General features: G+C 40.0%; 1 protein-coding gene across 3 annotated transcripts in view; it reads right to left on the bottom strand.

Annotated features, from left to right (window-relative positions):
• Positions 1-25821, bottom strand: part of znf536 (zinc finger protein 536) — a 237467-nt gene that overhangs the window by 101704 nt on the left and 109942 nt on the right. For 2 of the 3 annotated variants that reach the window (XM_088004102.1, XM_088004103.1), the window contains exon 6: positions 6805-9086. In XM_088004102.1, the coding sequence (XP_087860228.1) occupies positions 6805-9085 (2281 nt within the window). In that variant the 5' untranslated portion in view covers position 9086. Of the gene's footprint in view, positions 1-6804; positions 9087-11430; positions 11817-25821 lie in introns of those variants that run through there. The other variant, XM_088004104.1, reaches the window with a different exon arrangement.

The following is a 25821-nucleotide window of genomic DNA, read 5'->3' as shown; positions in this document are numbered from 1 at the left end:
ATCAAACTGATATGCTTCAACTAGAATATTCCAACCACTTTAAAATGTAAACACACACTCATCGCTCGGGTTACAAGCACTGTAAAAATGACCTGCTAATCTCTATCGATGATCGGGTTGGAATCTGACAATTTATTCTATTTCTGAAAATACATCTGAAGAATTTGTTCACTTAAGATTGTGAAGAGTAAAGAGCACAATATACAGACTGGTCAAGCAGATTGCATCACACCACGCTGATTATAAATTCTTGCAATTGATATCCCCCCCCCCACCAAATACAAGTCCTCAAATATCTTGCCTTATTTTTGTGAACCAAATATTGCACATTGTCAAGTTTTTTTTTTTTTTTGTTTGTTTGTTTCTTTGGGGTTTTTTTTCTGTTTGTTTTAATTTTTAGGAATTAGTCATTTCATCTATTAACAGCTCTGGAGATTTTTTTCATTTAGTACCAGACTTAATTGGTTGGAATGGGGGGGGGGGCGGATCGAGTTCGGGATGTGTGGTGTCAGTTCATACCTGCCAGGTAAATGTCCCACACGTTCTTTGACAGCTGAGGATGGAGGTAATTTTCTAAAATCTGCTGACTGTCTTCTGTAAGGATTTGTGGGTATAAATGGGATTAAATATTGTCCCATTTATACATCAGCAGGATGTTTTTTTTTTTTGTATGAATGGGAGCAGAGGCACGTATGGAAAAGTTCTACCTGTTTCTATTGCCGTAGATTTGACAGGGGGAAGCTTTTGCATTTTAAAATAATAAAATGTGTTTCTAACATTTTTTTTTATTTATTTTTTTATTAAATCCAAGTTAGATGTTTTACAGTATGAAGTAAATATCAAGAGTCAATGGCAACACGAATGAAGATTGTGGAAAATCATTGTGGCATGCATACAATTTCTGCCATTTTTCACTCTCAAAATGTGACGAAATTCCTTGAAGACTCATCTCATGGAGGTAGTGAAGCCGGATAAACAAAAGCTTCACTGTTCACCTTGCTATCAGTTTCCAGGGTACAAACTGTCTGCAGGGGGATTATCAGTCTGTTTTTTGTTTTTTTCTTCTCTTTGTTCAGGACCATTCCATCACATCTAAATAGTGTTCCAGAAGTGCAGCAAACCTGTGATAAGTTTTAAAACTAATGATGTAAATGAAAAAAATAAAATAAAATCTATATACTACTCAGAGATCCAACAAATTTGTTGCTTGAAAATCGCTTTCACTAATATTTCCAGAGTTCTCTGGATGGATGGACAATAAAAGCAGTGGATGGACAGAGCTTCATGAGTAATATGGAACCATGTCTGGGAGAAAAAAAATACATTCCATGCCGTACTCTCCTTATCCAGATTTATTCTGACTATAAGAATCAGTTCCATCCTTTTCCGTAGCAGATGGTATAGAAACATTTTTCTAGGTTTAGGGATGCGTTTTTAGCTACAGTGGAAACACAGCATTAGTATGTTGCTGTGTGTTGACAATCCAGCCATTCATGACTTTTCTGTAACAGCTAAATCCGGTTCAGAGTTGTAGGAATGCAGGAAGAAACCTGGAACAACAGGAGGGTGGTGAGATTAAAGATAGAGGGCTTTTTTTTCTCCCTCTGGCATTAATGCAACAAAATCCCAAGAAAAGCTTGGAGTCAAACAGCTGTGCTGTCCCACATCTGCCTCCAATTTAAAGCTTTTTTAATTTGTATTTCTGTTTTTATTTTTTTTGGTTGGTTGTGAATCCGCCTCGACCAAAATGTGAGCAAACTAAACTGATAGAGACTCTTCCAAATCATCGTTGGTCTGTTTATGTGGTGGAAGCTCCCCCTGACGATGAGTGGCTCAGGAACCTTTGTCTCCCTCATAGTCGCCTGGATCTTGTTCAGAGTATTTTATTCCTTTTCCAATGACACAGTAATTACACTGTAAAAGTTTGCCTGCATGTGTAATTACACCCTCATTGTGCTGGTGCAATTAGATGAATATCCATGCTTTATAACCTAAGGCGTCAAGTTGGCAAATCCAATTTCAATTTGTATGGAGCAAGCATTTCGCCTGCTTGTTTTGAGCCATGGTAAGACCAGGGATATGCAGACTAATCCCTGCCATGTTAAAACGCAAAAGAAAATGTAGACATGAGGGATTCTCCACAGAGAGAACTAGACAGAAGGGAGTGTACAGATTCTTTTGCAGCCAGCAGCACAAAGACGCGATTGACTTTAGGGGTAGTGGGAAGGTTGTAGGACTAAATGTGGGGCCTTCTGCTGCTTAAGGCCCTGAGTGTGTGCAGGAAAAGCCAGTGTTTTAACAGATTCAGTGACTATTTGCAGAATAACAACTAAAGTCTGGATGTTTTTTTGTGCTTGACAAGGAAATTATAATATATTAGTACCTATGAAATCAACTCAAAAGCAGTATATATATATATATATATATATATATATATATATATTTTTTTTTTTTTTTAATTATCTTCATTTCTGATAGGAAATAAGGCATGTATCCCCCAAAAGACAATAATTAATTAAATGTAAGAGAAATATCAATTTAGAAATAAAATATCGGTTTTAGTCCAAATTATATTTCAAATGGACTGTTGAAAACAGTTCAGGTCTGTGTCAATAATCAATGAATAAATAAATAAACTTCAGCAATCAAACTTTATTATAATCATAATCGCTGTCCAACTGCTTTACACATCTTCAATGGTAATTTAGCTGTTCATTTATTGGTGATGAGCTCAAATAGTCATCACTTTAGCTTCCCCCACACATTTTCCATCAAATTAAAACCTGATACCAAACATCAATATTTTCAATCTGTTGTAACACACACACACACACACACACACGCAAGTGTGTGTGTGTGTGTGTATACAGGTGCTGGTCATAAAATTAGAATATTGTGATAAAGTTCATTATTTTCCATAATGTCATGATAAAAATTAAATTGTCATATATTTTAGATTCATTGCACACCAACTGAAATATTTCAGGTCTTTTATTGTTTTAATTTTGATGATTTTGGCAAACAGCTCATGAAAACCCAAAATCCCTGTCTCAAAAAATTAGAATATTATGAAAAGGTTCTCTGAACGAGCAATAAAAATAATCATCTGAATCAACAAAGTAACTCTAAACACCTGAAAAAGATTCCTGAGGCCTTTAAAAACTCCCAGCCTGGTTCATTACTCAAAACCGCAATCATGGGTCAGACTGCTGACCTGACTGCTGTCCAGAAGGCCATCACTGACATCCTCAAGCAAGAGGGTGAGAAACAGAAAGAAATTTCTGAACGAATCGGCTGTTTGCAGAGTGTTATATCAAGGCACCTCAGTGGGAAGTCAGTAGGAAGGAAAAAGTGTGGCAGAAAACGCTACACAACGAGAAGAGGTGACCGGACCCTGAGGAAGATTGTGGAGAAGGGCCGATTCCAGACCAAATTAAATTTTCATCTCCATAAAACTTTTCAGCAGATGTAAGCATGAAGTGCTCCAAAATCTTCTGATAGCTGCTGCATTGATCCTGCCCTTGATAAAACCCAGTGGACCAACACCAGCAGCTGACATGGCACCCAGACCATCACTGACTGTGGGTACTTGACACTGGACTTCTGGCATTTTGGCATTTCCTTCTCCCCAGTCTTCCTCCAGAGTCTGGCACTTTGATTTCCGAATGACATGCAAAGTTTGCTTTCATCCGAAAAAAGTACTTTGGACCACTGAACAACAGTGGTCCAAAGTGCTGCTTCTCTGTAGCCCAGGTCAGGCGCTTCTGCCGCTGTTTCTGGTTCAAAAGTGGCTTGACCTTTGACCTGGGGAATGCGGCACCTGTAGCCCATTTCCTGCACACGCCTGTGCACGGTGGCTCTGGATGTTTCTACTCCAGACTCAGTCCACTGCTTCCCCCAAGGTCTGGAATCGGCCCTTCTCCACAATCTTCCTCAGGGTCCGGTCACCTCTTCTCGTTGTGCAGCGTTTTCTGCCACACTTTTTCCTTCCTACTGACTTCCCACTGAGGTGCCTTGATATAACACTCTGCAAACAGCCGATTCGTTCAGAAATTTCTTTCCGTTTCTCACCCTCTTGCTTGAGGATGTCAGTGATGGCCTTCTGGACAGCAGTCAGGTCAGCAGTCTGACCCATGATTGCGGTTTTGAGTAATGAACCAGGCTGGGAGTTTTTAAAGGCCTCAGGAATCTTTTTCAGGTGTTTAGAGTTACTTTGTTGATTCAGATGATTATTTTTATTGCTCGTTCAGAGAACCTTTTCATAATATTCTAATTTTTTGAGACAGGGATTTTGGGTTTTCATGAGCTGTTTGCCAAAATCATCAAAATTAAAACAATAAAAGACCTGAAATATTTCAGTTGGTGTGCAATGAATCTAAAATATATGACAATTTAATTTTTATCATGACATTATGGAAAATAATGAACTTTATCACAATATTCTAATTTTATGACCAGCACCTGTATATATATATATATATATATATATATATATATATATATATATATATATATATATATATATATATATATATATATATATATATATACACGCACACACCTATATGTGCGTGCGTGTGTGTGTGTATGTGCGTGCGTGTGTTCCTGTGCCACTGCACCCACCCTACACCCATCTCTCTCTTTGTTTTCCCTCAGAGCTCTTAAATAAGTTCCATCTCAAAGACAAAAGTGCCAGAGTTCACCTTCGTTCACAGTTGACATGTTATTGTTGATTACTATAATTTAAGTTTAACTCAAAATTGCTGTGGGTAGGTGGTGAGACAGAGGCCATCTTGCACACATGCACTCACAGGCAGAAGCACCAAGTCAGAGAGAATCAAACAGCCGTTTTCTCTTTCTTTTCTCTTCAAGAGCTAAGTTATTAAGATAAAGACAATGGTACAGTGACCACATCCTGTTCACAGCACAAGACAGTGATATATATGTTCACACAGAGTACAACCCCCTTTAACTCATGCACACACTAAACATAAATGTAGACGCCCATATGACACCTTTCTCCACACGTATTTTTCACACATTAAACTTTCTAATTTGAAGGTTACTGAGCTCCAAATGTGAAGCGAGTCTTAGAGGTTGTGAGAAACAATAAGCCCACTTTAGTTGTGTGCTTTTAAAGGAGAAAGAAGATTGAAAAATTGCAACAGCTTGCCAAAGATGCCAATCAACATCACTGAGTTTTACAAAACTCAACCACAGCCTCTCAGTTGAGGCACAAACTAACAGTGTAGGTGACTGGATTGAGTCTGACACAAATGAACTGTAGACAAACCACATATATGCATGACATATATGCTAAAGTAAACCTATTGTTTTAACTTGGTTATGTTCTTTTTAAATGACTTTTAATTATCTTATTAAACTCTGAGCACAAACATAATACAAACCTTTAAGCTATAATACAACTTGGTTTACTGTATTTTACAGTTTTTTTTTGTTTTGTTTTTTTTACTTTTATGTGCTTGCTTGTGCTTCTAAATCAGTTGAAATGCCACAAGCTGCACCCATCAGAATTGAGGTGCTTAAGTCAAAATCAACAGAGACGGAGCTGGAGATGCTAAGATGGAAGGAGGGGGAGGATGGGGGTGGAGGGGGTTATACAGAGGGAAAAACTTCCAGCATTAAAATTCAGAAGATAATTACATCCGCAACACCCCCACCCTGTTGAGAAAGTGTTATGTTTAATAGTCTCTATAAAGAAAATAGGTTTTTATCTCACTCTCATTTTCATTAATTCCTAATTGGGGTGGGGGTTGTCTGTTATTATTTCTTAGATTAAAATAAACATAGCCTGTCCCATGTTCAAACCCATCACACTACACAGGCATGATAAGGACTTCATGCCTCTGTGAATAAATAAACAATTTTGTCTCCACTGGTGGAATTAAGTTCCTTATAGCCTTAAGCTAAGCCACTCTAAGTTATATTTATATATATTTATTTATTTTTCTCAAAGGATTCAAGAGTACATTCTTGCTTTTGCAAATGAAATTCAGTTTTTTTTGACCTGCTTTATATGTATATCTTTAATTAGTGTCTTGTTTAGCTTAAACCGGCTGATTATCGCATATCCGTGACCTAATTACTGCACACGATTCTTAATGCCAGTATTGTGCCCTAAGGAGCAACCAAAAGTTACCTTTAAAAACTAGTGTAATCATTAGCAATGAGCTGCCCCTAATCCTACTAAACATACACTTATCTAGCCCCGGCCAGTCTGTGTTTGCTGGGTAGGGGAGGGGCTGGGTATTCTCCACCGAGTTTATTAAAGACATTTGTTAATCACTGTGGTTAAAACAAGTTTGTCCCTATGCTCCTAGTCTTTAGCCATGCTCCACAGGGATCTTAACAACTAACCTGCAAATGAGAATGCAGTTGTAAACGTGGTGTTTTCTTGGATCACTTTCTCTGGAGCCATTTAACGCTTAATGGAAACTGAGATGAAAATAGTTTAAAAATATTAACTGACTTTGTCCATACGCCTTCAATTGAAACTAGATATCTGTGGGTAAAAAACAATGTTTATATTGAGTAAATGAGTATAAAGTATCTCAAATCACTCTTCATTAAGATGATGTATAACAGTGGTTGGATCCATGTCCAGAAAATAAGCATTTAATTTTTGAGAAGTATCTGTTGTTTCTTTTTGAATTTATTTAAAAATGAACTCATCCATGGTTTTGTAAAACTACAGTTACTGTTTGTGCAATGGACAGCAAAGTAATTATGGAACAAAATAAATAGGCGAAAAAAATACTAGTTTCTTGGATTTTGTTCTATTACCTGAGGAAGGCGATGAAGGATGTGGACTGTCATCTTGAATGCTCCCCGTCTGGGACTGTCCGCCTCCGGCACCGCTCTCTTCGGTCACGTTGGATGAACCGGGAGTCGTGGAACGGCTGATGGACTGGGACTCAGGGTCACTGGCAGAGCCACGACGCTCATCTACACCTTGATGAAGAGCTTCATCAAGGCCTCTCCTGTCTTTGCCGTGTATTCGGGAGTGGACAATCATTTGATGGTAGGTTCTGAAGACGCGGCCACAGTCAGGGCACTCTGAAGGCTTCTCCTTCAGGGTGGAAAGATTGTAGTCAATGTTTGGGGCTCCTAAACCAGACAGACCTCCAGGAGCTTCAGCACCACCATGGTGAGAGATAAGATCACGATGACTTTCAAAGCCTCTGCCATCCTCCTTCATGGGAATCATGGCTCCGCTGGAAGCCTTAGATCCCTGCATGCCCTCAGAGAGCTGCTTCTGCTTGGAGCTATCACTAGAAGCAATCATGGAATAGTCTTGTTTGTCCTTTGAGTAGGAAGCCAGGGCCACAGCACCACTTATCTCATCTTCCTGCCCTGGGGTTATATGTGGCTGGTGCTGCTGCTCCTTGGGCATGAAAGCCCTGTCCATAGCCATACCACGTGCCATAATCTGCCAGGCTTGATAGCTGTTGAGAGAATCCATTTCTGCCACTTTTGCAGCTGCTTGAAGGCGCTCCATGCAACTGGACTTGAGTGGCGGCACAAGATTGAGACAACCAAGGAGTGAGCGCTTTTCATTTTCACCAAGCCCATGTGCCATCCCCCCTGCCATTGGTCCCAGCAGTTTTCCTAACATTTCCTTTTCCTTCATGGCAATCCCTGCTTTAGCCAACATCTGATGTTGCTCACTAAGGCCTTGTTTGTCTGGTGAAAGGAACCCTCCTTGAAGACATGAGATGTAACGGGAATAGAGATTGGCATGAGCTTCTTGAGCTAGATTGCTCATGCTATTAACAGCGGCCATGTCTTGCTCACTGGGCTGTGGTGGCTTGCTCTTAATGGCTAGCTTGTTTAGGTGAACCTTCATATGGTTCTTCAGAAACCAGGGTTCCTTAAAGCGACGGCCACAGATCTGACAGCAGTGCTCAAAGGAGTCCTTGTGCTTTCGCATGTGACCCTTAAGAAACCACGCTTGGCTGAATACCTGGCCACAGACATCACATCGAAATTCAGTGGCCATTTGCATGCCACCAGCTCCACTGGCACCCTGTCCTTGTGTGGTTTCAGCTGTGATGTGAGCTTTCTCCACATGACTTATCAGTTCTTCTTCATGGGAGGCAGCAAATTCACATAGAGTACATTTGTAGGGCTTGTGGAGAATACGGATGTGGCGGTCTAATTCTTCGCGCTTCTTGAATTTCCCTTTGCAAAATGTACAACGGTAACCGTTAGCTGGGTTCACGGACTGTTCATCCTGGTTCGTTGGCTTCGGTGAAGAAGATGGCTGAGAAACTGTGTCTGGAGTTGCGAGGCCAGAAAGTGGAGGTGGGCCACAGGCTGACGGCATTTGCTGCTGATGGGTGTTGGAGCTGCTGTTGAGGACAAGATGGGGTGTTTGAGCAGTCTGGAGAAGACTTCCACTTCCTCTCATCTGCTTATCTCTCAAGATGGCCCTCTCCTCAAGCTCATGAAGCAGCCTGTTTTCCTCTCGGACACGGCCACGGCCTTTACCCAGATTTCCAAGTTTATGAGTGCGAAGATGGATCTTTAAATTGCCCTTCTGAGCTGCTCTGTGGTCACAGTAGGGGCACTTGAATGGCTTCTCGCCTGTGTGTGTACGCATGTGGAGTGAAAGGATGCTGTTAAAACGGAAACGTTTGCCACACAGCGGACAAGGATACTTTCTATTCTTCCGAGCATCATCTTCGATATCGTTCATCTGCGACATGATGCCCAAATTTTGGCCATTGAGAAATTGCTGAAGATCAACCCGACCATTTAGCCCACTTAGTGCACCTGCATCAATGTCTCGGTTGAGCTGATTGGCTAACAGGGCCATCTGACTGCTGATAGGTTGACTGGCCAGGGCTGCGTGGTGCGTCTTCTCATCCAGAGGTGTGACAGCCTTCTCCTCAGGAATCTGCTGTGGGCGGTGCAGGTCAGGAAAGGCGTGTCCTAGTTGGGCAGTGAGCTGGTGAAGCTTTTGACTGATGGGGTAGCGGCCATTTAAAACTGCACTACTGAGATGGGCGTCGGTGTCAGGCACCGCTGATGATACACCAAGACATAAACTGGAGTCCTCCATCCTGTGGGACCAGACAGAAGAAAAGAAATTAGTTGTAATGATAATAAAAACAGTAAAGATATTACTGTATTATGCAAAATAGATTTCTGGTTATCCAACAACATGACCATGGGTCATGCCTAACTCAATGTATGGAACCCTAACCTTGCAAAAACCACCACTGTCAATGTAAGAGATATTCTCTTTACATTTATAGTTTTTTTCAAACCGTAAAGCCACACTGGATGCAATATTTACTGTTACACACCTTCCACAAATTCAGGAGTGTGTATTTAAGCTACTAGTGCCCATCCTATTAGAATCAGTTCGATTACCCACTAACCTTTCTGAAAAAGTCGAGTTAAATTGTTGGGAAGCTTCCTCCATGCAGTAATTATGATATTTACAATAGTACTTCAAACAAAAATGGTTGTTCAAAATGACCAAAGGATTTTTAGATTTTTATCCTAATTTCATTCAACCTTTCGTGGTGCAACTCTTCTAAGGATATATCAATGCTCCTGTGTCCGTCCTCGTTTTTTTTTTGTTTTGTTTTGTTTTTTTTCTTTTTTACCACCGTTTGGTTTTTACATCTACCAAATTCTTCAGTTTTAAGACTAATAAAATAAAGTTCAATAGCAACTTCTTAAGTGAAGATAAATTTTTTTATCCATAATGCACATTGACAACACTAGTTAAATTACACACCTACATTTAATAATACAAAAAAATACATCTTTGATAGATTTATACTCCTTTTTCTTTCTCCAACTGCTGGAAACCGTTTTACTTCCATGTGTAGCATGAGTAGATAAATAATTAAAGAAAAGCGAACAACAATGGTTAAATGCAGACCCATCTGTTCTCCAGATGGAGAGTTATAAGGAGCCTTTCCCACCATTCCTGGCTGCTTGCTTGGGTCAAACCCTGAGAAGCAATGACCATGGTTCTGCTTTAGTCAACAAAATATCCTATAATATCTCATTAAGCTGATTAGTATGCTGCCTGGTAACAGTAGCTGCATGATGATAATTTAAGCTAAGCCTTTTGTATTGCACTGAACTGCTTTTAGGTAGGCTTCAGGACAAAAAAGGAGGCCAGGAGCATCAATGGGACACACCGAAATCAAACATGTAGAGTTTGGCGTACATGTTAGAGAAACAAAGGCCAACTAAGACTCTGCTTTTTTTTTGCTTTTTCCCCCCACTATGTACTTATGAAGCACCGTCGACTACACTATGCTTGTTTCATTTGTCATCTTTTTCACTCGAAAACATTCTCTCTTGTCCTCTCGTCCCTCCCCTCAGTGGGAGGTTAGCAGACATAAGCGTTGTCTGTTCTTGTAGTCACTGGGCTCTCCAGCCCACAAAATTAATGGTGGATTCTTATCTTGTGGACATGAATTAGACATTGTGACCAGTTTCTACTTGTGTGTAGAGGAATGTGACACGTGTGGGCTGCCCTTTGAATTCTTCTTGTTTCTCCCCACAACTGTTAGGAAGCAGTTCCAATGAATTGGGTATGTTCTCTAAAAGCTGCTAAAGTTTTCAACAAATCGTTTGTGCTTTTACTTCACTTAGAATAATGTCACAAATATATCAAGAATAACTCATATTGTGCGTATAAATATATAGTGTCGATCATCAGCCATGCATATTTTGGAGAAGACCTTATTTGAGCGGGCCCTTCTTTCAAAAGCAGCTGCCTTTTGGAATCAAAATCTGAAAACTAGGTTGATGAGCTGTTGCTCATTTGGGGAGATAGCAGCTTGCCCTTTTCTTCAATTTGATTTCTGCCTTTATCTTTAACATATAACAAAGGCAGATAGACAATGGAATATTGTGAAATGAACTGACAAATCCAGTTTGTGTTTTTTTTTTCCTTTCTTTTTTTTAATAAACGTATCCTGGCTGACGAGCATATGCAAATGAGGCACATTTATATGCTTGCCTTGCTCCCGAGTCATTTTATATTTTTTCCCCTGATTAAAAAGGACATTTCTTATGTGACATCCCCCCTCTGCTCACATCAACACACACACACACACACACACTCACACACACACGCACACATCAGGGAATACGAGGGTGGTGTGCACGAATGCATAGACACATGGGTAAGACATGCACTCAACCCAACCTCTTTAACAACAGACAACAATTCAGTATGAGAATGCCCTCTAAAGACGCAGTGAGCAGGTCGCAACTCACCCACAACTCTTTTTTTTTCTGTTCTGACAATATCCTGAGTGCAGTTTTTATAAATCTCCTACAAAATACATAAGAGCTCAGAAGAAAAAAAGCTCGTACAATATTTCAAAAAGCTTCACATTTTTAAAGAATAAAGTTTGGTTTTTGCGTCCTTACCGGTCATATTAAATGAAAACTTGCCCCTCCTCGTCCCTAAAACGCCTCATTGTCTCTGATGCTCCTGTAGAGACTCTGCGTTTGAACAAACAGATGTACTTCTATAGTGGTATGGTATCTGTCTGCCGTTATTCTAACCTGAATACACCTTATCATTTCCTGGCATGTGAAGCAGTGCTGCCTCATTAAAACTATTGGCTCCTCTGATACCTCGAAAACCACAAAGACTTCCTTTAGCATTTTCTCACGACAGTTCCGTTGTTGTCTTTATAGTTTGCGGTTTAATATTCAGCAGAGCACCACGTGCACTCGTAAAAAAAAAGAAACCCAAACCCTCTGCACATTTCAACGCGCAAAAGAAAAAAAAAAGAGTGATTTCACTTAGTTTCTTTTTCAGTCCTCAGTGTAATTATGAGTGGTATCTTAAACACAATGGAAGTGTATTTCAGCCACCATGAATGTACTCAGTTAATTTCTGTTATCATTAATGGCATGTATCCTAAATGCATATGGAATTTAGATTTTTTTCCTTTTCTCTAATTGTAATAAATTATTGTAAATCCAAGACAGTTTGTGCATTTACAATGTGTAGGAACTGTGACCTACAGTTGTGGTCAGAAGTTTATAAACACTCATCATGGGCATGATTATCATACTAATTTTAAGCTTTTGATGTTTCCGTAGACAAATGTTTGTACAACCAAAAACCCAGATGGTTTTTGACATCAAGAATTGAGTGCGCATGTTCGATTTTATTGTGAAGTTTCTCTTTCATTCCTGATACAAACAGGCTCAAATACAGTACATGCATACATAGACCGAAGATTCTCTTTGCCAGCCTAATATATATTTGCTTGACTGCACTTGTTACTACTTTATTGATGTGATCACATAATTTCAGTTATGATCCTCAGGAGCCACCCAGAACTCACCAAGCCTTAAAGACATCTGGAAACTGGAAACTAACAGAACACCAGCATCACTGATGTTTTAGATTTCAGTTTACTGAGAGTGTCAACCCAGGAAAAAGGGCCCCGCTTCAAAATCAACACCTTCAAGATGAAGTGAAATTTGCAGTTGCCCACAAACCGAATGCCTCCTGCAGAAAGTTTTATGATGAGGCAAAGGATGAGCTGCTTGTCCTCAATGACAAGAAGTAAATTAGAAGGAGTGAAGATGAGATTTTCAAACCTAAGAGCACTGCGAAGCATAAGCAAAGCACGCTGGTAGCTTCATGCTACAGGACTGAGAACTACTGTACCTCCAGTTTTTCTACCTCACCTCATTCCAACATCTATGCTGGTGCTTCATCATGTCCCCAAACACTGGAACCCAAAAACTGGTTTGGAGATGAAGGAAGCGGGCAAACATTATCCTTCTAAGCAGGTCCTGCCCTAAAGACAGTCGTAAATTTGTGAAGTACACCTAAACCCTGTGTCTGAGATAGACACAGGGTTTCCATCTCAGGCAATTAGAATTAGACTGATCAACTATGCAGCCTAAATCTGCAAGTTAATCTAAATCTGGTTAAAGGCCAAGAAAAGATGTGCTCTAAGTGCAGCTTGCTCAGGACGTTTTGGTTAGAGATGAGTGAATATAAAGCTGAAGCTGTATGTATAGTTCAGAGCCTATGTGGATTTTGAAAATGATCAAATTCAAACTTGTGCACCTTGTTTTTGTTTTCAGAAAAAGATAGCTGCATAATCATTTCACCCAAGAATGATAATAACTGAAAAAAAAGACTCAAATCTGCAAACAGATCTGACACCAACTTCCATGATGATTGTAAGATGAATTTGGATCGCAGCCGTCTTATAGATTCATTCTGGATTAAATGCATTTCCAAACCTGCTTTTCAAATGAGTAGCAAGTTTGGTCATAAAACCTTTGTCTGACATTTAAGACAAAGATGAGTGAGGGTGGGGATCAGACGGGATCGAAAAGCCATTAGTCGGACTTTACTTTATTTTGGCATGTATCGACAAGACTCCCGTCAGCTTACCACAATGCAATACCTCATTACTTCCTCATGAACAAATTCATTGCTTTAAACAAATCAGTCATTATTCACAATATGCTAAATTCAATCATTTTTGCACCAAATCATTAATGACACAAGGGAGTTGGAGCGACAGCATTCTGATGTGCAGGGGGACAATGTGGGGATTTACCATATGTTACATGTGCTGAGATTAGAATGCTAAATATTTAGTGATTAGACAAACATCAGGGATATTCAGATTCATTAAAAAAGAATGTGTTTTCAAAGCATAAACAGAACTTCCTCATCGTTTCAAATATCAATTACATCTCAGCAAAAGATGGTTTAGTTAGTTAGAGTTGGCTCTTTGTTAGGCAGAACACACCAGATATGAGCTTCTTCCCCGGCTTGTGTTTTGTTCTATTGCAGGTGGTCTTTGCAAGACGTCTAATTATTCCAATAAAAAAAGCTGCCTTGTTTTCCTTCCTCTCTCTCACACTTTGACTTCACTGCATTATTACTTTCTGTAATGAGGTGAAAACACTCTGCTCTGAACTGCACTTGGAAACAGTCACACAACACCACATTCAATCTAAACTCCATCCTGTGCCCTGAGCCACTTGATCAAAACCAATAACATTGCATTTCAACAAGATGGGATGTTTAAGAACTGGACTGTGTTCTTTTCAAGTGGAAGAAAAAAGTGAACCCAAAGACAAGGCCAAGTCCAGAAATGAGACAGTACACACATATGGGGGAAGGTCTGTTCTCTCTTAACAGACCTTATTAAAGCAAACATGAGAAAATATTAATATAAAAATATGAGGACTGCACAGCAAATTAAAAAACATGCATTCGTGCTAAGTTTGTTGAATATTGTGATAACATTTTCATTGTTTTATTAACCAAACTTTTCCTTCAAATGTTTTTTTCTTTTCAATTTTTTTTTCTGTCCCTAACATTGTGCTTGTTGCTACGGTTTCTAAAAATATATATTTTATAAAGCCACATAAGAGCAGAAACCAACAGGTAAGGATGTCAGTTGGAGAAAAACATCACAGACACATGGAGTCAGTTCTGAGTATTGATCAGATAATTTATTATTTATCGTGATAAATTTCTCATCATAAAAATTTTATTTATCGTTGCCACAATAAATTCTTATTAATGATTCTTAAAACCCCTAAAACTGTCCATAATGTTGAGGTTGGAAGTTTTACCATTTTCTCAGCTTTTTGTTCAATGAGAGTATCAATAAAAATAAACTTAAAAATATCATTAAGTGCAGTAAATGTGAGCAGCTTAGTCGTGTAAACCACTTTATTTTAAAATGGTGTCGTAAAGAAGTGGATTACAAATGGAATTTTTCTACATGCAGTCACACCTTAATGTTACCTAAACAAAAACAATAAATAGTTTTTATTGTCACTTTTATCTTTACCACAAAGTACCACAAAATACTGTGACAAAACTTTCAGTCCATATCTTCCACCTCTACATGCCGTTATCAGAAAAGTCAGCCTCCTTCTGGCCAAAAGTTTTTTTTCTAACTAAAAAAAATTAACAAACATTAACAAATCCGAAATCCAGACTGGAAAAAAAAGAAAAAGGCATTTTGGGAAAAATTGGCTGAATAAAAAACATATATTACCAATTAATTAAAAATTTATTTAAAAACAAAGCAACAAAAAACAAAAAAGCAGAAAGCATAATATTCTCAACCATTCAAGACCTGAATAATACTAATGTATTGTTTGGAAAAGTTTGGAGAAGACGTTTTAATCCTGGAGTATGAACTCCAAACAGCACAAATTTGCAGAGAATGAAAAACTATTTCCATTGTAGCTTCAGCTGCCTTTTATACACAAGAAGTAAAAATCTAACCTTGCAGTCAGCAATGTCACTTGAAAACCTGACATACCACAAACAAAGAATCCTCAACAACTACAAAGCCGACACAAAAGTGGATGGAAGTGGATACGTGAACACCATATCATCTTGAACGCGGAAAAACTAACAGAAGGGTTTTTGACGAGAGTGCAGGCTCAATAGATCTGTGACGAGTCTGAATGAACAGGAGCCTCTGCTTCTCCGTCTTTCCCCTGAACAATGTATCATTGAGGGATGCTTAAGAGGTCCTGTCAACAGGTAGTTCAACTTTCAGTTCATCCCCACTGATCAGTTGGAGCCCTCCTGACAGCGAGAAAAGAAAGACACCGGGAGGGAGCGAAAAAGGCAAAAAGAAAAATGTTGTGGATCTTTTTATCCGTCCGTCGCTCTGACAGCCTTGCAGGAGATGCCAAGGGAGGAAGATCAATGCGGGACAAGCGGATTCCCACAGTTCATTGTTCCGGGCCAGCCAAATCATCTTCCCAAGACAGACGGGAGCTCAAAGCTTCCCTTTATGATAACCATTTTGGTTATTATTCCCACTATGATGATGATGACCTGCAGATGTCTCTGTCTCTGTCTGTGACTGAGTGTGTGTGTGTGTGTGTGTGTGTGTGTGTGTGTGTGTGTGTGTGTGTGTGTGTGTGTGTGTGTGTGCGTGTGTGTGTGTGTGTGTGTGTAAGGTTTGTGTGGATGTACATCTGTGAACACCTCTCCCCTCCTGAGTGCGCTACAATAGAGGTCAGAGAGGCAGACCCCTGCAGGGGAGAACAAAGCCCAGCAACGAGTTAAGGATTAACACTGTCAAACATTTGTTAAGCAGACTGCCTCAGTTTAGAGAAGTTGTGGCAGGAATCCTCACGGGTAGAACAGTGGAACAGTGGATCCCATGGTTCCCTCACAACAACAACAACAAAGTCCGGGGTTCAAATCCTGCCGAGACTTTTCTTTGGGAAGTTTGCAGGTTTATTGGTTCTACTCTGGTTTCCTCAAACAGTCCAGAAAAACATTTATTCAAGCTGTTGACTTGAACACGGCAGTTTTCCGGTTGACTGGAATTAGTGAACTGACTCCGTACTAAGCACTGACAAGAAACACTCTTTGGTGTGGATGTTGTAGCTGAAGAAGGAAGCACAGCAAAGTAACGAGCTATTTAAAAGCAAAGTGTATTTCCTACACGTGGTTGTTCCTAGATGTGGTTATTCAGGCTGTGAGAGAGAGAGCAAAATATGTAGAAGACAACAGAAAGCCTAAATGCAGCATAGCAAGGTAGTGCTATACTGCAGCAAAAATTAACAGCTTTTTGGTCAATTCACAATTAAGGAAACAAGCACAATCTCTATCATAAGCACACAGACTACTGTTTTTGTAATGCTAATGAAACTAGTTGTGAATATAAGAAACTAAGGAGTATTATAAAAAGTCAACACATTGTCACACACAGCCACTGCTGATGAACATTGATATTAAACAGGGTTAGAAGATACATGAGGGGTCTATAGGAGTCTTTTTATGAGTTTCTGTTTGTCAGCTTTTAAAACTAAAACAGAACCCCAACACACAGCGACATGTCCAACTCCTTTTGGGTCAGTGTGAGACTGAAGAGACTGCTGGAGAGCTGAGTGCAGTTCCACCTTCTTTTCAGGTGACAGTATTGAAAAAGAGACAAATAGAAAGAGAAAAACAGTTGAATGTCAATCTGGCCTAAATAACAGAATACCAGAAATAATTGCTGTTTTCTTCTACTCGGTACTGGGCAATTTCTGGTGGAGTTTTGCATAATGACTCCAGTTGAGGAGGAGTGGGGGTGGCTTTGGAGGTAATAATGGTGGGTATGTGGCAGCAGTAGAGGTGGTGGTAAGGGGAGGGGTTGTTGTGACAGGTGCTGAAATCCAGCTAAGGAGGAAGGGGAGACAAAGGTTCAGTTTACAAGAGGAGACTTTAATTGTTACACAGCTAATTAAGAGAAGAAGGATCTTTTTTTGCACTCACGACTATTTACCGCGAGCTGTGTGCGCGCGTGTGCTGAGAGGTAAATTGTGCCTTTAAACCAAGCAAGTCTATAGCAAAGCCTCACACTGTGTGTATGTGTGTGAGTTGTGTGTGTTTTAGCAGACAGGATAGGTGCTGCCTCCACATGCAACATATCTTTTCATGGCTCCACTGCTGTTGGGAGTTTGGGACTTTCTCTTTCGTTTTTCAACTAAAACAAAAGTCTATGGGTAATTAGCTGCATTCATTACAGGAAGTGAGTCAGGTAATTATTGTACATCGTGCTGCCGATAATTGAATGATTCTTCAATGTCTGGAGGTCTGTTTGAAACTGTCCCCCCTCAGCCCCCCCTTTTCTCTTTTTTTTTTTCCTTCAGGATGATAAGAGAGAGGCTGATGCAGGTACTGCTACCATATGCTCTTGAATAAAAAAGCTCTGCTGTCCAAGCAAATGGGATTTTTAAATATTGAAACTCTGGATGTCTTTTTAATACGCCCGTGTTAAATCTGTCTTTATTCTGTCACTTTGATAAACTCCCCCTTTGTATCTCACTCCTCTCTCATTTTTCTTCTTCATCGTCCTTTTTTTTTCTTGGTCCTCTGAGGAGTTTGAGGAGAATGTCAGCTGTCTAAGAAGTTTAACTATGCTGTCTTTTTTTTTTCTTTTACTTTAAGAAGCACGTTTCCTGTTTAAGAAAACAAACAAATCTTATCAAAGCTATCAGGAAGCGGAGACTTGAGTGGAAATGCTTGTGCCTCCTCGCATATGTTACAGTATCTGATAGTTGCCTTATAAGTGGTTTAGTTCTCATGCACTTCTGGTGTGAACGAGAGAGAAACAAGGTCCACACTCGCTGCTTTTTCTACTTTCACTTTAAAGTTGGAGATGAACAGTGATCTAATGCAGCACTTAATATAAAAGGAAAGCGAGCGAGAGAAAAGAATTTCTACTTTAAGGCCAGGGTGTATTTATTACAGACTAATTGTAGCAGAGGAAGTGCTTTAGAGGGGTGTGCTCTTGGGAGAGGGTGGAGGACCTCAGAGACATAAGAGAGCATGTTTGCCTATCAGACTTTATCAGAAAACAAAGTGGTGACTGCTCTTAAGATTAGAGATGGGGTTTCGTGGAAAACAGAGGGATGAAATGCTTCACAGAGGGAAATAAAAGCAATGAAAGGTTGATGGAGAACGGGGGTGGGGTTAATGTGCACAAGGATGAAAGATGCCAGGGAAGCACCATTTACGTCAATGCCAGTGACTCAAGGAAAAGCAACCATGATTAAAGCAAGCCGTTGGGTGAAACCTAAATGTCTTTTTTGTTTTTTTGGACGGATGTATGAGTAGTTTCTGAGTGACCCCTACCAATGAGCTCAACACCACATTTACTCTGACTTAGGTACTACATTTTTCTTAAACTATTTTGCTTCATTTGTCCAGATTTTAAAATATTCACATTTCATATTCTTTAGGTTTTTCCAGATTGAGAAGGAACCATGTGCGTTGTGTGCTGCAGAAGCTTAGTGACACCGGTGTCCTTGTGACAGTTAAGTTAAGTCAGGTCAAGTCAAAGTTTATATAGCCTTCGTTTCCACTGAGGAACATTTTGCAATTATCCTTGACTATGAACTAAACATCAGCTAATGAAAAGAATACAAACAAAAAGGAAAAGCTCTCAATTAGAAAAATGTGTATAAACACAAAATAGCAATGTATTACTAAATTATATTTCAAACAGTCACAAACATGGGGCAGATGGATGGACGGACGGATAGAACTTAAAAACAAAATCAGATATGGACTGGAAGTCTGGAAATCAAATAGTTTTCCACAATCTGTTTTTATTTATTTTTTTTACACTACCAGAATCACATCTTTACACTAATGGAATGATGCCATTTTTCAAAATTGTTAAGTGACGATCCTGGGACACGGCTGTCTAACCGGGTCCTCTGATCTGTCCACACCGGAGCCGATCCTGGGAGCTCCCAGTCCGAGCCAGCAGTGTGTTTTGTTCACTCCCCTCTGCCCTGTCTGACCTTCAGCACTGCCAGCGACTTATCTTTCACAACAAAGCCTATGATACACACACTCATTAAAAAGACACACATTTCTGAGTGCTCTGCTTAGAGGCAGGGTTCATCAAGGCAGTGAATGTCTGCGATGGAAAAATAAGCTCTCTACTGAGTAAAAAATCATTTTGTTTCATTCAGATTTGCTGAAAAAGCATTTTAAGAAACTACTGAGCTACACCATCCCTCACACACACACACACACACGCACGCACGCGCGCGCACACACACACAGACACACTTAATATGTCCTTCTGTCTTCACAGGGAACTTACATTGACTTCCATTGATTTTTCATTCATTACAATAGCCTAACCTTGACCCTTACCCAAAAACCACACTTCTTCTTATGGGGCCAAAACCCAGGCCCCGTAAGAAGTTTAGGTTATCTGGAGTCAATAACTTCTATAATACCCTCAGTTTGGATTTGGAGAAGAAAATTGGGTCATACAGATGAACTAGTGAGCAGACAGAATGGGTTAAAAGATTTCTACCATTTACGGTCTCATAACATTTACATTAAAGAAACTTTTTCTAGCAAAATCTCTGATTATTTACAACAAAGTATGAATTGTGAAACTCTAATTCATTGAAACTGCACATTTCTGTAGTGTGGAACTAAATAACTACGAAGTAGTATTTGCAGAAAACTCCACAGGGAACATCCCCTGTTAGGATCTACACCCAGTGCTGTATTATTTTTTTTTCTAAAAAGTCATCAGCTGGAATGAACAGCCATTTTTTTTTTCTTTATCCAAAAATATGTTGTCACTGCTCATGATCTCTGCTCCTATGTTGCCTGGTGGTTGCCAGGGGTTAAATGTATTGCAGTTTTCTTATTTCTGGCGGAAATATCTGACTGTTGACTTAAGCCAGTCAGCAGGAACCAGATGCTAACTGTCCTTATCGTCGCTTGAAGTCAACCTGAAGAGGTTGCAGGAATTTAAGGTAATCCATAAATACATCTCCTCAGACCAGAACATAACTGCAGTGTCTGGTTCTGAACTTCTCCTGGGGTGCTGCATGTGGGCAAGGGTGGAGCTGTTGGCTGGTGTGTGTATGGGGCATGGGGAAAGCGGGAGAAGGAGGGGTATGATGTGCATACCCTCACCTTCCATCTCCCATCATCGCACCCTCCTCCATCCCCCCCCACCCCTCCTCTCTCAGCCCCACCATGCTCCCTCCATTCCACTCCATATTTTCTCCCCCTGCATCTGATTAAGTTAACAATGTGGTGTTATTTGCATGCTGATTTTTCAGACCCCTCCACCCCACCTACTCTCTCTCTCCCTTTCTCTCTCTCCCTCTCTCTCTCTCAATTCTCTGACAAACAAGAGAGGCAAGATCAGAGTAATGTGATAGCACAGCAGCCAGCCAACGCAATCTGCCTCAAAGACCAGGTGTTCGCAATCCACCTCCCTCTTAATTCCTGCCTCCATCATTTCTCTTGTTTTTATTCCTGTTGTTCTTCTCTTTTATTCCCTACCCCAGTTCTTCCCCTTCGTCTCCTCTCATCTATCCCTGGTGTGTTTATAAGGTTGTATTATAATCAAATCTAGAGGAAGGGAGGCCTGTCTTTTTTTATTAATTATAGGCCACAGCTGATGTGAATGTATTCCAAAAGCATCTTCAAAATAGGTCGGCGGTACAGTTTGCTATTCTTATCACATTTAAATGTCAACATGGTGCAAAGCCTTACAAATTAGTTCAGGCAGGCTTCAACCCCCATTTAACATTTAAAGCGCCATTCTGCAGGGCTCAAAGAGCAATTTAAATCAGTTTACACACATGCACATATGTACAGATATAGTGCTTTGTCTTTCAAACTTCCCGTTTCAACCCAGACATTAAACTGCCAACCTTTGCCTGAGAAATTTCAGCCCACCGTCTAGTTGAGGAGAAAGGCAAAAAAAAAAACAAAAAAAACAGAGACATATAAAGCAACAGAAACAATGCATTAGCTTTTATGAATAATAAATTTGCTTATTGTTCCGCACAGAAAAGATGCTGGTTTGCAGCATGCCTGCATAAATGAGCTGTACTGATGAATCTGTCAGAATGTTCAAGACTTTTGCTTGAATTGCACTCTATTGATGACAAACAGTGAGAATCTGAAACACTTTTGCTCACATGGGGCGTCAGCTAACCCCTGTAGAACAGCTAAACACAATGGAGGTGTTGCACTGTTGTTCTACATGTTGGTGGCTGGGCATACCAAACACAGTCTACTGATCTTACCGGCACACTTAGAGTAATGTGCACAAGGATCTATTGATATAAATATAATAAACAAATAGGAATCACGTACAACCCACACTAGGACAGTTTTCATTGGTTTCCTCTACAAATGGAAGTTAATTATCATTCTTTCAGAAGTAAACTGACATGTCTGTGGATTAAAAGATTCATCTTTGAGCCGTGACAAAAAGGCAGGACAATGCCAAAGTTGGAAGGTCAAGAACCATGAATTGAATAGGCCTTTTAAAAAGTACCCATACTTTTATGCACAGAACATTTGAAGCAGTTCAATGGACTGCCATGACTATCATAAGCAACCTTATTACAGGAGCAAAACAGCAATTTTTAAAAGTTGTTTTTTTGATCAGGTGTAAGTAAAGTAAAGGGGTAATGTCATCCAATCTATCTATAGCACTGCATTGCCTTAGGTGAGGTATTCAAACCTGCTACTGTTTGTCCTTAACATGTTGAGCATTCAACAGTAATGTCTCAATCCTTTAATATTTACTTCAGCATACAAAAAGCTGTGGTAAGCTACTTTAATTTGTACTGGAAATGGATAAAAAGTGTAGATTTGGAGTGCTGGCGAGTAATACCCTTAAAAAATGTTTGGAACATTTTTAAGGGTATTAGGAACTCATGCTTCAAATCTACAAGTACAGTTATAATTATCAAGCCTAAACAGTAATCATGTCCAAAGATATGTTCTGAATTACAGCATATGACAGCATAAGCTTAACAGCAGTTAAGTGACATACTGTTGGTATGTAGTGTTATTTTTTTTCTTCCAGCATTCAGCTGTCTGCAGTCAAAGTCATGAAGCTAAGGTAAAGATGAACAGATTGTTATAAACCCTTAATAGCCCAAAGTCTGTGAACATCACTGGCTGATACAAGAGCTGCAGTCTAGGTGAGGAGTTCAAACCTGCTGCTGTTTGATAGTAGCTAACATACTATCATGTTCATCAAGAAAAATCAAGATTTTTGGCTTTTTAAGACCCAGGTCCTGGTTGAGTACCCTAGGTCGGGTCTTGACTCTACAACATGAGTCCAGTGTGTGTTTTAAATCTGAAGCTATTGCAAATTGAGTGCAATTACTGTAAAGTCTGAAACTCGGGTCCCTGTCTTGCATAGAATGTAACATTTTATAGCAACACCAGTATTGGAAACAAAAACACCAACAGCAACTGTTGGCTATATTCCAGAAGTTGATAGGGCTCACAGGTTTTGTTTCTATGAAGACAATTGCTGTATAAAAGGCATCCACTGTATCTTTATATGGTGATCTTCCCTTACCATTTAGACTGAGTGTCAGATGCTGCAACTATTTGGAAAATTATCTCTCAATTTGTGGGCAGTCCTTGACCTTAGCTGGGCACTGATTTACCTCCACGCAAAGCATATGAGAGTAGATCCTGGGGCTAGGGTCCACAGCCGCTAGCAAATAGCTAAACTGCGCAAATACTTGAAACCCCCTCTAAAATGATTCAAGCTGCCTATTTTAATAGCTTAAGCTCCATGTAACATAGATGATACTGAGCCACAAACAGTTGCAGGTCCACCATAAACGTGCATTGGCATCCCTACCACCATGAAGGAACGCGAGAATCCCAGTCTCAAAAAACGGGATGTGACATCAGCTTTTAGCCTGGAAACAAAAATGGGTGATATGAGCCTTGGTTTGCATCAGTGATACTATTTATCCTACTGGTTTCAACTGGGGTAGGAATTTCTAAGAAGAACTGACTCAAGAAACAAAAGCTGGCAGACATAGATACAGATATAGATCTAGATAAGAATGAAGATAGGAGTCCCAAGAAATGGGCTATAAAAATGTAAGAAGCCTAAACTGTAATCCAGAACACTAATACACTTTTTTATTGAGTTAAGTCCATATTAGTTATTTATTAGTCTATTGTTACACTATATATGACTTTATGAAGCCTAATGTGAGAACAAGAGCCAGTGTAGGGGTCACCGAGAGATTGAGTATCAGCTTACAATTGCCCTCTTACATCAGCATAAGTAACTGAATCCAAAGGGCTAACTGGCTTACAAGAGACCCAATCCCTCTGACGGGCTTTCATCTACCTCTGGGTCTGACTATGTCTCTTTCCCATCCAACCCAGATGCTCTATGGGTGTGTCTAATATGGACTTGCTGAAATGTCAAAGCATTATATATCCTTTTACGCGCAGAGTGGCCCCTAAGGGTTTAATTGACTATGCTGTAAAGTAAGTTCGGGAGCCACGAGAGAGTGTGATAAAGATGAATATGTTTCATTAGAGGGCAAACAGAGCCTGATGGCTGGCTGGGCTTGGCACTGAGAGCAAAGCAAGAGTTGGACGTGGATGAAAAACACATGTGAATGTAGAATTCAAAATAAAATTGACATGCTTTGTCATTCACTTCCTGGGTTATTACCTTCAGTGAGGTTAGTGTGTTACTGACTCACATTTACATGTGTACCACTCCAGTTTCTTTTTAGTTTCTCTTGTTTTGGCTTCTGTCTTTTTTTCTGAACCAAACAACAAAAAACAGGCTGTACACACCTGCCGGTGACTTCAAAAACTCATCAAAAAGGAAACAAAAAAGAAGAAGAGAGCAGAAGCAGAGTGAAGGGAAGGAGCCCCACTACCATCCTGCGGCCTCCGTTTACCAATTATACTGAGTACCTGCTGACAGGAGGGTTGTCACAGTGGCTGCTTAGCCACCCAACTTCCCTCATCTTCTCCCCTTCAACATCCCATCAGCTTCCATCTAATTCCTTACAGTTTATCGCATGTGAGGAAAGAGGAAGCTCATCACGTCTCCAGGCAAACGGAGGAGACAAAAGAAAAGGTGGATGAGCAGGGAGACAGTTTGGCGTTTGGCCTCCAGACTCCAGCTTTGATTCGGGGAAAACAAGGAGAGGAGCTTGTTTCTTCTCTTGTGCAAGAGCAGTTCAATATTAGTTTGGATGTTTGAAGCAAAGTCGTGAAATTGTATCACATTTATCTTAAAGCAAAGTGATATGATGTAAATACAGTAACCTTGGACATCCTGTTGTTTTTATAATTTAGGTAGACTGGTAGAAACTTGGCTTTTTTACTTTCTCATTTCACCATGTGACTCCAACTGCCTCTTCTTCCTAAAACTGCAGAAAGGTGTAAAGAACCCCCCCCAACCCCACCCAAACAACCCCCGACTACCGCCTCCCCATTTGCCTCTGTCTTACCATCTCAGAAACTCAGCCAGCCAACGAACACGACAGAGACAAAACATAACCATAATAGCTCATTAAAAAGAATGGAGACGACTTAGCAAAACAAAGCAGCCTTCACGGGGCTGTCACCAAAACTCCTCTGGTGGTACGTCCAAACTGCAGCTGGTGACAGGAAGGCAAAAATGTCTTCCTCCCTGCTGAAAACTTGCGTCGGCTTGGAGTGTTTTGATGCGTCTCTATTTGTTCTGCTACAAACCTAATGTGTCTTTGAAGACTGACAGGCCACTGTGAGGCAGAGAACGGCATGTTCGTTCACCTTGTGTTTTCTCTCTACCAAATCAGACAGAAGGCACGGCTTCAGGTAGTGTATATCTGTAAAAATAGTTAGAATGTGATTTAAAATGGCTATTTTAGAAAAGGGATTATGGTAAACTGTACAGTTAAATACTCCATGTTCAGTAGAGGATTTGAAATATTTGGAAAAGAGAAATACATCCAGCCTTTCACTATTTCAGGGGTGGCCAAGTCCAGTCCTCGAGAGCCACCATCCTGCAAGTTTTAGAAGTATCCTTACTCCAACAGACCGGGATCAGCTCTACAAAGGCCTGATAACGAGCCATTCATTTGATTCAGGTGTGTTGAAGCAGGGATGCATCTGAAAGTTGCAGGATGGCAGCTCTCGAGGACTGGACTTGGCCACCCCTGCACTATTTAATCAATAGTAGGCTCACTATTATAATCTGAGATACAGGTTTAACATACATGGAAAAAATCTGTTGACAAAATATCCTCAAGATTTATAAGATATTCCAAAAATACAAATGAGTGGTTTTCATTTCAATGATTGACGTATTTTTAAAAATAGAAAGTTCCTTGCGTTAAGCATAAAGTATCAAATGCCTAAATTATAGCTGTGGAAAACACTGCAAGTTTGTTGGACTGTGCCATGTAGGCTTATCTGGACGGTGATTGGCTGGTCTACCTGTCAATCATGGTCAACGACAACCCATTACAGCC

The sequence above is a fragment of the Poecilia mexicana genome, unplaced genomic scaffold (genome assembly GCF_051168715.1).
Source record: "Poecilia mexicana isolate PSO_F unplaced genomic scaffold, ASM5116871v1 scaffold_3, whole genome shotgun sequence".
Classification (NCBI taxonomy): Eukaryota; Metazoa; Chordata; class Actinopteri; order Cyprinodontiformes; family Poeciliidae; genus Poecilia; species Poecilia mexicana.
This window is presented reverse-complemented; position numbering and strand designations above follow the sequence as displayed.